The sequence below is a fragment of the Pteropus vampyrus genome, unplaced genomic scaffold, assembly GCF_000151845.1.
Source record: "Pteropus vampyrus isolate Shadow unplaced genomic scaffold, Pvam_2.0 Scaffold172, whole genome shotgun sequence".
Taxonomy (NCBI): domain Eukaryota; kingdom Metazoa; phylum Chordata; class Mammalia; order Chiroptera; family Pteropodidae; genus Pteropus; species Pteropus vampyrus.
The window spans coordinates 2,638,078-2,654,145 of record NW_011888953.1 but is presented as its reverse complement, the minus strand read 5'-3'; the positions used below and the strand labels follow the sequence as shown (position 1 = coordinate 2,654,145).

General features: G+C 31.5%; 1 protein-coding gene across 2 annotated transcripts in view; it reads right to left on the bottom strand.

Annotated features, from left to right (window-relative positions):
- Nucleotides 1-1,729: 1,729 nt before the first annotated feature.
- Nucleotides 1,730-16,068, bottom strand: part of FYB1 (FYN binding protein 1) — a 108,148-nt gene continuing 93,809 nt past the window's right edge. For both annotated transcript variants that reach the window (XM_011370692.1, XM_011370691.1), the window contains 5 exons: nucleotides 13,471-13,561; nucleotides 12,333-12,495; nucleotides 5,074-5,107; nucleotides 2,861-2,892; nucleotides 1,730-2,092 (listed from right to left, as the gene is read on the bottom strand). In XM_011370692.1, coding sequence (XP_011368994.1) covers nucleotides 2,070-2,092; nucleotides 2,861-2,892; nucleotides 5,074-5,107; nucleotides 12,333-12,495; nucleotides 13,471-13,561 — 343 coding nt within the window. In that variant the 3' untranslated portion in view covers nucleotides 1,730-2,069. The remainder of the gene's footprint in view (nucleotides 2,093-2,860; nucleotides 2,893-5,073; nucleotides 5,108-12,332; nucleotides 12,496-13,470; nucleotides 13,562-16,068) is intronic.

The following is a 16,068-nucleotide window of genomic DNA, read 5'->3' as shown; positions in this document are numbered from 1 at the left end:
GAAAGGGAAAGAGAAAGGGAAAAAGAAAGAGAATGAATTAATTGTCATGGCTTTGAATCTGAGGAGTGACATAATCTGGGATAGTGTCTGAATGTGGGTTAAGGTTGAATGTTGTTGGTGGAAGTTGAAGGAAATTACACTTGGTTATCTCAATTTCTACCACAAAATAGGAAGGCAAAGTATCAAGGGTACTGATGGAAGGTTTGGTCTTAAATAGGAGGTACCCCATCCTCTGAGGCTGAAACAAAAAGTGGTAATGAAGGACTTAGTAAAGGATTCTTATAAATGTGGCATCAAGTTACGGGAGAGAAAGACAGATGACCTTGATTTCTTGATGAAGTCAGAGGCAAACTTATCTGCTGAAGGTATTTTTTATTTGTTGGTCTTCTTACATGACAAAATTTCATACATAAAACTACAACAAAATAATATTTAGCATATTAAAATTAATATTTCAAATATTTATTTTCTATTAAGATAATTATCTAGTACATAAATCTTTTATAGGCATGTGTGTCTGTTTCTTGGTGTATAAACCAAAACTCTAAAATAGTCTCTTGTTCTAATTTGGAATTTTAAAAACTGATACTCTATCGAATTTATACTATTCTCAACCAGGAAGAAAAACTGGAAATATAACTGGAAATATACTTTTAGTATATTGTATATTTGTTACCAAATAAACAAACAAAAAACATTTTGGCCCATGTAATTTTATCTGGTATTAAAACAAATTCATCATCTGAGCATATACTGGTTTCCCTATCCAAAAGTAGACACCAAAGTACTTCATAATTGCTGGGGGGTCTTTGAGATCAGTGGATTCTAATCTGGCGGTCCTCAGACATCCAGAATCTACAAATTGAGCAATAGAAGTTGATGATCTATTTTCAAATTTCAATACATCTAACGGAAATCTCACTTACCCATATGAAAGCTTTTAGTTCCTTTACAATTATTTAAAATTATTTCACTTCGGTGGGGCCACTCTTCAGAAGCTATATTCTTGAGTATTAGGGTTTTGCATTTTGTATCATGGTGTTTAGTGTTCTTAGCATTTGGGACCCAAATGCTTCACATTTTGTTTTTGGGTTGCTTTGGGAAAGAGTATGTATGAATAGAAACATCCTAACACAAACACTAGGGTTTATTAATTTGTACTCCCTCTGCTGGCCAACTTTCCAGTAAAGTGGTTTAAAAAAAGGTTCCATAGAGGTAATTGAAAAACAAAAACAGAAACAAAAACCTTTTTGAAAGTCTTCACAGTGAAGAAGAGACATACAAGGCTGATTTTAAAGTCCAAATTCCATTTTGCATAATTTTAGGGTAGTCCTCATTGATTTCTACTCTAGTTACACTAGCACTTTAAACAGAATACAGATTTATACTGTTAGCATATGAATCTGCAAAAAGAAAACTTATTTTAGGCTCTTCTACAGTGTCAATCACAAATGTGCATACCAAAATGCATACATCTTATCAAATAACACATATTCACAATTAACAGGAATAAATTTTATAAAAAATTTCTGCTACTACTATAATTTTCAAAAACATTTAACCTGCCAGCAAGAGATAAGACAGTTCAGCCTTTTTAAAGACATAATTTGAATAGAGAATATAAGATGTAATCACAATTAGAGATGCAAATAATAGTTTTCTTCTTGTGGAATGTTTTAAAATTTCCTTTTTTATATTTCCTTATTGTTCTTCCTTATATTTCCTTAGACAACACAATCATTTCTTCTCAAATTATTTTTTTTTGAAAGGGCAGTTGTCTGTAGATGGTCTAACAGAAGCGCCTTCGTAATTGTAGCTGAGGCAGAAATAGGATACTTAATAGTTCTTACATCGCATTGATGCAGTCTTCCAAAATGTCAATTTAGTAGAGAGATCATTTTCTAAGTCCAAAATTTCAAAACTTTATAAAGATAATCAAAATTTTATAACAGATGATAATAAGTAGTTTTGTGCACTCATTTTCTATGGTACCCAATGACACATGCCAACTAAAACCCAGACTTCATAATGGCATCAAATGAATGTAGCAGAATGATCAAAGCTGAGAGCTAGTCATTGTCATAGATGCAACCTGAAAGAAAAGAATATGTATTTAAATATAGTTATACAAAACACATACCCTCTAAATGGTCCAAGGTTGGAAATATGAGTGATTCATATTCTCCTGGTTTTGGATTTTAAAAAGTAGAATTGGCTCACTTTATGAAAAAGTAAATTATGTGGAAGGCCACATATTTATTTAACTTTTATTGCTCAGTATGCAATTCCAACAAAATTTCTGAATAAATTTACTCTCTATCAAAATGAGACGCAGGGTTATTTTATTTTATTTGGCACTTAATTAAATGTACTTTTTGGTCGTCATTCTTAGTGAGGTTGAGCTGAAAGTATAAAAGGAAACTAAAGGGCAACATGATTAATATTATGCCTCATGTCAATTGACATTAATTTTTTAGATTATAATTTAGAAATACATGATGCTTAGAGAATATTAGTGAGTATTACAAGTTATAAAATAAGTACCAACTTATTGGCCAAGTACAGATTTTTTTGTGGATAAAAGCAATTCTTATTAAGATTCATAGTACAATCAAAATTCACCAAATATTTTCATATTTGTTTTCAAAGAAAATAAGAGATTCTTTTTTGATTTCTAGTCATGTGCAAAAATTAATTATTTCTCATTATACCAGTGCATTTATCTTTCCTAACATTTTCAAGTGATTCAAATTCTGATCAGATTGGAAGGCTCTAATTAACCAGCAAGCTATTTTTAATATTTGTAAGAACAGTAAATTCACTGTTCCTGTCCTCTGTGGTGGGTGTCAGGGAGACTTACCATCAGCAATGTCATCATAGATCTCTCCATCACTGTAAATGTAGAAAATAGTTTTTATTTTAAAGAAAATATCTTCTTAACATTTAAGCATATTTAGATTAAAAGCTTAGTAATATAATTTTATATGACAATTAAAGCATTTAAGAGTGAGAAGTTATGTGTTATGAACTCATAAGTTAAAGAAATTTCATATTCATTTACATCTCCTTTCATCGGCTTAATCTAACCATCTATTTCATTCTCAAAACAACAACAAAAACCAACCTACGACTTATTCCTGATTATCATAGATATAGAATACTGCAAACATGTCTCTAGAACACAGACCATATACCTCATTCATCTTTTCACCTGTGAGCCTAGAGCACAGCTGAGCTTGGTGAGAAGTGTTAGTTGAATTAAACAAACTGGGAAATCATGGTGTAATACTCCATTGGGAGCTCTAATCCAAACTGTAACAGATTCTTTATATCTGTTAATATCTGACTTATACTTTCACTTGAACTTCAAATGTTGAATGAAATACAATAATATCTATATGACATAGGAAATGGGCACATCAGTTTTGCATGTTCTTAATTATGTAAATATTAGTTATAAAATAAGTAGCTGAGATATGTTTAGTGTGGTGATTCTTATGTTATATAATCCTAAAAATATTTGTGGTTATAGGAAGTATTAATAATAATAGTTTTGGCTATTTTTACACATTTTAGGTTTTACCTGGCTCTGAAACTTTGTGAAATATTCCATTCTACATACATACTGAGTGACTCTTATGTACCAGGAGACCAAGAGATATAAATGGGAGTAAGACACAAGTTTTGATTTCGAGAAATTTATAATCTAATGAAAGAGAAAATGCTATACACGTAATTAAAATGGAAAGTGTTATAAATATTAATATAGCTTTGAAATGTAGAATACAGTTTCAAAGTCTAAAAAATGTAAGATGACTTTGTCACTTCGATCAGATCCACTTTTGTTTCCTGTGCTTTCTCTGTGCTTCATCATGGAAGGAGCACCAGGCCCTTCAAATTGCTGCCAATTATGGCAGATACTGTGAGTTCCCTGTCTTCTGTTTGGATCCTTTCTCTGAGACTGAGGGAGGGTTGGCTAATAGAAATCTGATAGAAATGCAAAGAGGATAGATTTTGCTGTCATATATTCAATAAATATTTATGAAGTATTTACTTTAATAGGTGGCGAACCAATAATTAGAGAGTACACTTTCTAAATTCTCTCTTAATCATCCTTAATAATCACTGATGAAGATGTTGTCCTTTTATTTGCCACACATTCTTTCCTTGAAATTTGTGTCTTTCATAGAATAGAACCTATTGAAAAGTCACATGCCTACCACCATGATTAATGCTCTGAGGACAATGAAAGTATTACGATTATTTTGCTTCTAACTCTATGCTAGTTTGCAGACAGAGTACTTAACATGGATTTGCCTCTTTCTCACTGGTGTCAGGTTGTTTATGGATACACTTTGTGAATCCTCCTTGATTTTTTTTTATTATGCTAAATTCTGTAAATATTTATATTAGTATATGACCTAACCTGATGATGGAGTTTAGTTCTTGCACTGGTTTACTTAGAACAGAATCTTAAAATGTTTTGGGGGCTCTAATAGCACACTAGTACCAGACTGTGACAATGTCTTATTTATAGGAATAGAAGAATCATTGACTACTATCTTTTTTCTGGCATGCGTCCAAGAAAAGGCAACTTAATACTTTACTATGCTTGGTGTGAATAAAGAAAAGCCCTAGATTAGGGGCCAAACTATAAACTGTTAACAGAAGATGTTAACACCTACTGTGTAGACACTAATGGGTCCCTGATTAATTCAATTCAACCGATTGCTTTAATCAGCAAATGAAATGCAAAGTATTAATGAAAGGGTTAGTGACTTTGACCTCTCTGTCTCCAATGTTTGCAATGTCTGTCTCTAATGAATATATAAAACTATGAAATATATTATCATGAATGAGAAGGGCTTCTTGTCTGTTTAAAAGAGTGACACTTTATGAAAACCTAAACTTTATTATGAGTGCTATTGTATTGACATTAGTATAGGACATTGTTTTAAAATTTCTTTATGATAGTTCAGTAGATTATATTACTTAAATGATATTAAGAATCTTTCTCAAAGCAAAACATAAAATTCTTTTTTTACATATAACTGTAGAAGAAAATGGGCTTACTTGTCCGCCAAGTAACTCCGAAGGACATAACCATCTATGAAAGAAAAAGGAAATAAACTTTATTAATAGTACAGACTTGAAAAAACTTTACTATTTCTTTTTTAAAAAATGAAATAGAATTGAGTAATTAATGTAATATGATATAATATATTGAATAATTGTATCTTTCTATTCAAATATGACCCATTTTCTTATGCGTCCACTTTTCTCTCCTTCCTTTCTTCTTTTTCTCTTCAACTTTTCTCTCTTCCATGTCTCTTTCCCACCATTTACAATCTTTTCTCTCTTCCATGTCTCTTTCCCACCATTTACAATCTTTCCCCCTTAAATGAAAAAAAATTTTTTTCTTCCCTAAGTTCCTGCAATTTGCTGCATAGGTTTCTTTCAAATTTTAATCTATTTCTTCAAGGTTGTTAACCCATGTAGCCCAGTGTTAGGAAGAATTTATTAAGCATAGTTTCTCCAATTACAAAAGTAGTTCATAGGCAGGCAATCTAGAAGCTACTTGGGGAGAGTATACATTCTAAATGGTCTCTAAACAGTTCTTTTATATTCAGTGTGGAAGATCTTTCTCAACTGCTTTTGCCATTTGACAGAGTGTCAATATTTGCATTTTCATCTTTCATGGAACAAATCATTATTAGAAGAACACATACCAGGAATTCTAGTGATTCCCCAGTTAAGTAGAAAATGGACCGTGTTTTATGCAAGAAAGCAAAAAAATTTTTGAGCACTTTATGTTTGCCTTTCATAGCACAAAATACTCTTAAGAAAAAATGTGTACTATTTTTTTTTTGAGAAAATGTCTGCGAACAGCTAATTAATATTATTACTAACCCTTGGAATTATTAGTTTCGTGTTACTGCCTAAACTGTTGTATGCTTGAAATTAGTACCACTGTTGTTCTGTTAATACAACCTTTTATTTATTTATTTATTTTAATAAAGCTTTAAATCGCTTCTTTCACTGAGTAAATGAATCTATTGGTCTTGGTCAACTCTAGATGTAATTTTGGTTCTAAATCAGAGTAAATGTGTAAAAAGTTATAAAACAAGACACTCATAAGCAAAGATTAATACAAATGATAATAAACTTATTTAAATATATTGATTTCATATTGCTATTTCATGATTTTACATGAAAAAACATTATTTTTTTAAAAAGTTAGGATCATACAACTGAATTTGTAGATTAAAATGTAAGAAAGTGAACTTTCTTTTGAAATATTCTACAGTAAAAAAAGTCACCAAAATATTTTATCAAGAAATTCATTATATTTAGATAAAAACTGTTTATAAGAATCATACTTGGAAAGGAAAGAATCAAGGTTATCTTTGAATTTCTGGAGCATGGAAGTAATGAAGCATGTTTCAAAATGATAAAAGCACAATAAAGTAATATTTTACTCAGAGTATGAAAAATTAGACCATTTTATACATTCTTTTTGTCAAAGAAAAAGTAGCAAAAATTATTAATGTAAGAACATCTAAAATTAATATATATGATCCTCGGGTAGCCTTTGATATCACAGTTCTTTCATTCATTTCATGTTAACAGACTTTAAAAATTAAGGTATGCATCATATTTTAACATAATTTTAAAGGATGATAAGCTCATCTCTTACAATTTCAATTCTACATGTGTCTCTCAAAAAAGATAACAAGTGATTAGAACAAATTGTGGATTTAGTGTCAGATTCCAATAACTGAAATCTATCTTTACCTGTACTTATGTCTGTGAGCTAAAATACAATGTGAATAGTTCTCTACAGATAGTAATAGTTACAAAGTTTTTTTCATTAGTTAAAATTGATGGTTCTGTTTCCATTTTGAATTTTATCTTAAAATAAATTGGAAAATAATACAATAGTAAATGTTACCATGATATATTCATATTTCAAGTTAAAAATTTAAAAATAACGACACATATAAACTGAAGCGTTTAACAATGACTTCAATCTCATTGTGAGATATTGGGACTTCATAAAGTCTCTGAACTAAAATTAGAAGATAGAAAATTAGAGAAATGTATAAGAAATTATAAAGTGTTGTCAGAGATTCGAATTATTCTAGCATCAAATATTTTTCTTTTTTTAAAAATCTAGTAGATTAAGAGAAATAATGATAAAAACAAAGAGAATATAATCATTTTTGAAAATTAAAGGGTTTTATTTTTTGTGCTTTTGGGTAATCTACTTTTAAAAACTCAATAATGCTAAAATTGTAGACTTGGATAAAACACTATCTGTAATTAAGCACTAAAACATTCCTTTACATGACTAAAGATAATAATTCCTGACCGACAGCTTATCTAACTTCACAAAGTTAATTACAAAAAATATATTCTTTTAAATTCTCAAACCCCTATTACATTTCCTCCTATATCTTGTCTGTTCAAGAGTTCTAAGGAATAACTTTCTCTTTTGTTGAATACTTCACTGTTATTGTGTATATATATGTGTGACACATAAACATCAATGCTTGTGAATATTATTTAAGAAAAATGTATCAAGGTGATGGAGTGTGGGATGGTACTGTGCTGTTCTATTTTAGTTTCCTAAAATGATGTGATAATTTGGGGCTCATCAGCTATAAAATTACTATTAAATAGCATTTTTACAGGGTTGATGACTTTTAATACAGCATAGGTTTTGCTGTCTAGTACCTTCAAAAATCTTTGCTAAAATTTAATTCTGTTAAAGTATGATTCATGACAGTGTCAAAACAAGTGACTTACCATAAGATTTTATATAATCTCTTCATTATAGTTCCTAGAGATAACTTTTTTTTTTTTTTCAGTATAAAAATGCTCTCTTTGCTCACAGGTACATCCACCATAAGGGAATATCAATAAAACATACAAACAAATGAAATAAATAAAAAATACCTCATGGTTTTTTACCATGTAGAATGGCCACCATGTTCAATTAGCCTTATGAAATTATTATTTGGAAACCTCACATTCATAGAACAGAACACCGTGGCTTGAAAGAAATGTTTTGAAATATGTGGTGGGGTAGAGCTAGTTAAGAAACTAACACCCACCCCCCATATGTGTCAGTTAATTTCTTTCCAAAACATTTGCTTGCTACAGTGCACATGTGTCCCAGGACTAATGACTCACCTTTCACAGGGGTGTTGTGAATATGAAATTACCCAGGAAATACAAAATCATCTTTTGAAACATGGAAAATATATTCATTCTAATATTTTCAATTTTTTTCTCAATAGAAATGACAGCTTTTATTTTTATTTCATTTTTATTTCATTTGTTGTGAGCAAGTCCAGAAATAAAGTTAAATTTACTCAATTTGGCCTCATGTAGTTTAAGGACAATAAAATCATATTGCATAGTTTTATCCAGGCAAATGGAACAATGTTCAGTTTTAAGAGAAAATGCTCATAATATAATAGAAAGAAAACCTAAATGCAGTGTATAACATTGAATATAAATTATTATAATTATTGAGTTTTATAAAATGTCATCTATATATGTATAAATATATATGTATATACACTTATTTCTCTATGTGAATATATATAACATTTCTCTATATATTCTCTATGTGTATATGTATCCTCTATATACATCTATAAATATAAATATATGTGCATATATATCTCTATGTATGTATATTTCTGAGGCTTCAAATCAGGATTTTTCAAATTTCTGAATTAAAAAAAATTTCTTCAGAGAGCATGTGCTGTTTTATAATTGAAAACAAAATCACCGAAGCAAAGAAATGATTAATTGGATTTAGAAAAATCCAAAGCACCTATAGAATTTCTCTTTCTTTGATGCCCAAAGGAAATGGAAAACATTTTATCCACAAATAACTCAGCTCACGTCTCATTTCATATTTTTTGTAGAAAAATTTTCTCCAGTGACAGGAGGTGGGAAAACTTACAGTTTATGAGAAATTGAGTTGTGGAATACATTCAAATATTAGGGAGAAATTCCAAGTATTTGGGAATGTGCCAGGAATATATATTTTAAGATCTCAATGCCTCTGCAATATGCGCCTCACCCAGATCAGTGGGTGAGACTTGATCAAATGTGATAAGCCTGTAAAAGTGGCTTTACTCCACTCCACAATGGGAAGGGATTATTGTTAATGCTTTAGCTTCTAGTTTCTACCATTACCAACCTTAGGTTTAAGTAAGTTATGTTTTCTTTTCTTTGATGGATTAAAGAAGAATGGAGAGTAAAGAAAATGTTTCAGTCACCATGGTGTTGGTTTGCAAATGCCTTATAGAAATAAGGAACTGAAAGATTTAGTCTCCCAAATGATACACAATAAGTGAACCAAATTACTAAGGCTAAGACAGAGAACTTCTGTTTTCTAACCAGTTAAACTATTCAGCAGATATTTTGCTGTGTCTATATGTCAGACTTTCATCTGGTTATTCAACTGCAATCTCCAAATTGTCAAATTCAATTCAGCAAGCCCTAAACAAGGTGCCAGGCACTGTAGAATGTGTTGGCACAATAATGTTGAGAACATTTCATTGAAGCTACTCTCAAGTTCAGAATCTAATAAGAATAATAGGTTGGAAAAACAATAAGGATGATTACAGCAATGGAAATAGTAGCATGGTGGAGCAGGGGAGATATTAATTGTGATGGGCAGCTGGGGAGTAGGGAGTGGGTGTGCTTCCAATTTTAGATGACAACTGGGTTGTTTTAATAGACAATTGTGGGCATTCCAAGTAGAATAAAATAACATAGGATGAAATAGTGTAATTTATTAAGGAAATGACAAGTAAGTAGTTTGTAATTCTGGAGTGTCAGCTGCAGATGGGAAATAGTTGATGAGATTAAGATCCACTGATTCCTAGGAAGAAAGGAGTCGCCTCCGAATTTCTGTTTCTGGTGCTATGTCTATTCCTGTTCATTTATATCTATATCCATACATGTTTGTTGCTGAGGACATCTACAGTTTTGTTACTCAGAGCCTGTTCCATGGACCAGCGGCATCAATTACCTGAGAGCTTGATACAATGCAGAATGTTATGCCTCACTTCAGACCTACTGAATTAGAATCCACATATTTAAAAGTCTCCATGTATAGACCTTGAGATAATCATGCTAAGCAAAATAGGCCAGACAGAAAAAGTTGAAAACCATATGATATCACTTATCTGTGGGATATAAACCTAAAAGCAACAAACAAACAGGACAAATAGAGATTCATGGACATGAAAAGTAGACTAGTGGTTACCAGAGGGTAGGAGGGAGTGGGGAGGAGGAACGTAGATGAGGTAAAAGGGGTCAAATATATGGTGTGGTGACAGAAAGAAATCTAACTATGGGTGATGAATACACAATGCAATATATATATATGCCTTACTGTTGAATTGTACACTTGAAACTTACTGAATTTTGTTAACCAATGTTGCCATAATAAAAATTTTTTTCAGAAGAAAATAAATAGATCGATCAATCAATCAATCAATCAAAAGTCTCTGTGTGATGGGTATGCTCTTTGGAACTGAGGAGCATTGCTCTAGATGGGATTTATTGCTAGGGACAGGTGTCTCAGAACTGCATGGCAAGATATCTCTGAAGCTTGTGCACTGGAGTCATGTCCGCATGACAAATACTAGGACAATTTTCTGCTGTGAAAAATGTGAAATAATTTGAAAAGTAAAAGAAAGAAAACATTTTACTTGGGCCAACACCCTAATCAATTACTATTAGTTTAGTTTGATTTTTTATTTACATAATTTTAATATGTTAATTCTATAGCATGAAATAAAACAAGCTATGATCCGCCCCCCCCAAAAAAGCTTACACAAAAAATATCATTGCCTGACGTTTACAATCTTTAAATTACAGGTCAAAAGAGCTTTGTGTTATTTTTGTTGTTTTAAAATACACAGTGAAGACTGTCTAGAAGCAAGGCCACTGTTCGTTCTGCAGAGACAACGACCTTGTCTAAGAGAACTGTGCTTCTATTCCTTTAGAATATATGACTAGCTCAGTGCCCACACTGATACCAGGGACACTGGCCTCGGGTTCCAGACGGTGGAGTTTGAGGCAGTATATAATTTTTAACATGCCTGTAAATCCTGTCCCACACGAAGCAGATCCTTCTTTCTTTTACTCTTGAATATTTCCTCATGTTATTATCATAATCATCATGGAAAATATTCAGTTTGGCATATTGTCCTAAGTTGTTTAATAATTTTAAAATTCTGAACGTTTTTAATGTTTTTGATGAACTTTTAAGGTATATAGTTTTTCCGCATTGAAGGTTATTCCTTAGGGTACATCCTTTCAAATGCTTGTCTAAAAGGGGCTTTTCTTTGTCTCCCAGAGCTCTATCTATACATTATCTCCAGTGAACTTTGAGTCTTAATACTACACTTCCCCTGCCTTTTATCCTTTGTAACCACATTCCATTTTCTCCTTTAAAATGCCAAACATACCTCCTCCATGATAACTTTAGGTCTATTTTCCCCATTCTTGAGTCATCGTGTTTTGTTCTTAAAGCTCCATTTCAGTTCCTGTCCCTGAGTCACCTTCCTGTCATTAAAATTTGACTCAGAGTTTATGTTTTCTACTCAGACTAACCTAGCTGATATGGTGCAGTCATGCTGGCTGTCCAATTTTAAATATAGGACAACACAATTTTGAATTACTCTTCCCTGAACTTTAAATGAAATAAGCTTCCTTTTAAAATGTAACAAAAGCATTTCTGTCTGCTTTAATAGCTGATAGAGTCAAAGAGGACAGGGACTCATATTCATGTGGAATAGTATGTCATATTAAGCATGTCCAAATAGAAAATAAAAATGAGTGAATTTGCAAGGTAGGAAAACTGGAAATTCTCGGTGTGACATACACTATATAATTTCAGAACCAGTGTACATAAGAATAAACTGGGTTTAAAGTTTTGATCACAGATTCCATTTGACCCCCAAGAGCTTATGACTCTGTAAGTCAAGGGTGGATCCAGGCAACTGCAATTTTAAGACACACACAAGGATCTTCTGATGCTGGGGGTCTGTGGGACTACATTTTGAGAAGCACTAATTTGGCACTACCTTGACTCCTCAGTGCCAAATATAGCAGGTAGAAATGAAAAGAGATGAAAATAAAATGCATTGATTTCAACACAGCAAGATCTCTAGTTTCATAATGTTTTTTAGAATTCACAAAGCACAGAACAAGAAGAGTTAATAAATGATCCCTGATACTTATTTGATTGTTAAATTCTGGAGGGCCATATCTATGTAGAGTAAGCAGTGACTTACATTTTCCTTCGTCATTCCTGCAGAGAACTTTTGTATCATCTGTGTTTTGTATAACTTCAAGAGATTCACCAGGCTTTACCTGCAGATCTCTGTTCCCCCACTTTTTAGAAGTTAAGGAGGGCACAATTGTAGTTGTATATAGGACTCTAATTTCGCCATCATACTGCCAAGAAAAAAAATACATTATTGATGAGTGTTTTGGAAGTAATTCATTTATTCACAGATTTATTAAGAAAGTCTTTGCTAAATAAATAGTTCCTTGTTTTCAAAAGATAATGTAAGAATACTAAAGAAAACATTTTTGGGGGGAGAAAACCACATATAACCTTATCAACCTAATATAATAACTATTTTTAAAATTTAAAGAAATTTAAGTTTAAGGTCTACATTTATTGCTTTGATACACTCATATATAATGAAATTATTACCACTGTATTCAGCTAATACCTCTATCACCTCACATAATTACCATTTCTTTTTTGTGGTGAGAACATTTAAGATTTACTCTCTCAGCATCTTGCTATAGTATTGCTAACTATAATTACCATGCTGTACATTAAATCTCTAAAACTTGTTCATTTTATAACAGAAAATTTGTAACCTTTGACCAACATCTCTCCATTTCTTCCACCCCTCCTCCAGCCTCTGTTAAACTTCCATTATCCTCTATGTTTTTATGAGTTTGGCTTTTTTAGATTCCACATTTAGGTGCTATCTTATAGTAGTCATCTTCCTCTGTCTGACTTTTTTCACTTAGCATAATGCCTATAAGGTTGATCCACATTGTCACAAATGGCAAAATTTTCTTCTTTTGTCATGGCTGAATAATATTCCATTGTATAGAAACACCACAGCTATTTTATATATTCTATTTTTATATTACCTTTTTATCAAGGTTCAAAGGACAGCTAAATTTGGATAATTATTTCAGTATACATATTGTACATGTATATATTTGCTTAATTTATCATAGGAATAAATTTAAATCTAAAATAAATTTTGTAGAAAATAGAGGAGTTATGATGGATAACTGTGACATTGGTAATTACACTTTTAAAATATGCATTTTGGAACTTAAAAATCATAGGATTTTTTCATTAGGACTTTGAACTTTGTATAATATTTAAATATGACATACTTTAAATTTTTTCCTGAAGTCTTTTTCTTCTTTTTCCTGCTTTTTTAGCTTCTTAGGATCTTTTTCTTCTGTCTTGGCCTTGGTTCCTTGACTAGAATGGCAGAACACACATAAAACTACATTTAGTTTCAAAAACATTTTAAAAATAGTGTGTAATAGAAGCTTTTCATAAAATTAAATTTTATTTTTAATTAATTCCTTTTCTTAGAGATCCAGTACAGTCATTGTAATAAATGATGACATTTTATAATGCAGAAGAAGTTCAAGAGAATATAGATTACGAGTTAAAATGGAAGTAAGAGATGATCTATTACATTAAACCACATGAAATCACTGAGGTATAGTTTGAATACAGTTACATATCAGTGGTTTCATATGATTCAAACTATTCTTGAACCCCCTATATTTTTCATCCCTTTCTAGAAAATTAAGTGTCTTGGCCAATGTCATAGAAAACGTTTTATTTTAAAAAAACTTTAAAAAAAAGTTAATAAATTATTTTTATTAAAAAGAACATTTTAAAAACAATGGATTTTGATGGCTTAAAAAGTTTCTATGTTATTATTTTTTTTAATATCTACTTAAAGTGGAGCCAGGGTGGTATCATAAAGATACCAACTGGATTAAAGTCAATTGTTATAAGAGGCGAATAAGCTGAAGATAGTGACTCTGCAGCCAGGCCACATATAAGATCACTTGGGAAGCTTTTAAAAACTACCATCGCCATTGCCCAATTCCTAGAAATTCTAATTACATTCGATTAATTTAAATTAATTTTAAATTCTAATTAATTAGACTGAATGGGATCCAAGTACTGACATACTTATTTTAAAAACTCCCCTGGTGATACTGATTTGACAGCCAAAGTTGAGAACCATCCGAGAGGGTTTAATAGGGATGTTAGGGAAGGGCTGTGAATCTCTGCAGAAGGGAATTTAAAAAATCAGTATATTTGTGAATAACGAAACATTTTTAACACTGATATTAATTTTTTATTTAGAGGACATAAGACAAAGTTTTGTTTGTAACTGATTTATTTAAAATATTTGATTCTTAATTTTTGAATCTTAGACTTTAGTTAATTCACTGTGAAATGAGACAGCACAGTAACCTGCTGAAGTTTCTTCTTCCTCCCTCAGTGCTTTCTGTCTTAGGGTACTCGGGGCAGTAGTGGAATTACTGTCCCTGATTAGCACTCTAGAATTATCAGAATGTACAAGAAAGCTAAAAAATTCCTTACAAGCTATCTTTGAAAATAATTTATTGAAACTTATTTAAAAATAGAATACTATGTTAGAGAACACAAAATTATTTTAGACTCTGAAAAACAGTACGTATCACATAAAGTTTAATTAGCTGGGGTTTATTTTCCTTGAAGAAAAGGGCCAGTGTGTGTCTATAGGTTTCTAGAGAGCAATTTTATGGAAAATAGTGGCATTTCTATAGTAATTTGAAACATAAAAAGGCATTAAAAACTGTCAGGGATGAAGCAACTTCCCAAAGATAAAGAATATTAAAACCTAACATATTACTAAAGATTAGATTTTCCTTTCATGGAGAACTGAAAAAGGAGACTGATTCTCCTTTCATCTTTCTTATTTGTTTTTCCTGTAGAACTTGATTTTTATATATAAATGACAGCACATTTTTTCTTCAGTTTCTTTCATCTCGATCCTATCTCTTATTCGGTAAAATGAGCTTAACAATCTTGGTAAAAATAAATACTTCGAGTTCACTTGTGCATTGTTACCAGTGCAGCTCAGAAGACATCACTTATTGTATTCCGTTTGTTACTTTCATCCTTTAATCAAGTCCAAGATCTTTTAATTTGCCTTCTTTTTTTCTTGAAAAAGTTAGAGAGGTATTCCTGGTTTTTTACATGGCATGTGTCATGAGTCTCACATACTTATTGGAATATAAAAAAGCATCCTACCATATTGTTTCCTATTTCAAAAGTTTTCAAGTTACTCTTTTCGTGTTAACTGATTTAGATTTTCTTACAATTTTAGGCTAAATTTAAATTGACACCTTAGCTCAGTTAAAGAATGTCGCTATTTACCATTGACTTTTTTTTTTTTTTAATTAGAATGGAACCTTTGGGAAACTGATGCTTATAGGAAGAAGAGACATTTTAGAAGTCCTGTTAAGAAACAAATCCTCATCTTTTTCATAAAAGGAAAAAGTCTTCTTGTGGAGGACAGAAAAAGCTTGAACAAGGTGGTGAAGGCTGAGATATAAACTAAGAAGTGTATTCAAGACAAAATGGTTTTTAGAAAAGAGTAAGAGTAAAGGGAAGAGATGAATCAGTGAGAGTAGTTGTGATCAGGCTGTCAAAGACTTTCCCAGTGAATAAATGAACGGATGAATGAATGCTGACATCAGTGAGTAACAGGGCAGAGGATATTCAGGAAACAAGGAGCAGAACCCCTGAAAGAGGGGGAGGACAAATGAGTGTGGAGAGACAAGGAAGAGGAGGATCAGGACTATCCACTCACAAACCTGGCAGAAAAGTTAGAGCAGAAATCAGGGAGAAGAAGACAGAGTGAACGTGATCTCACATAGTAGATACACACCCTACTGGAGTTTTATTCTAGTTGA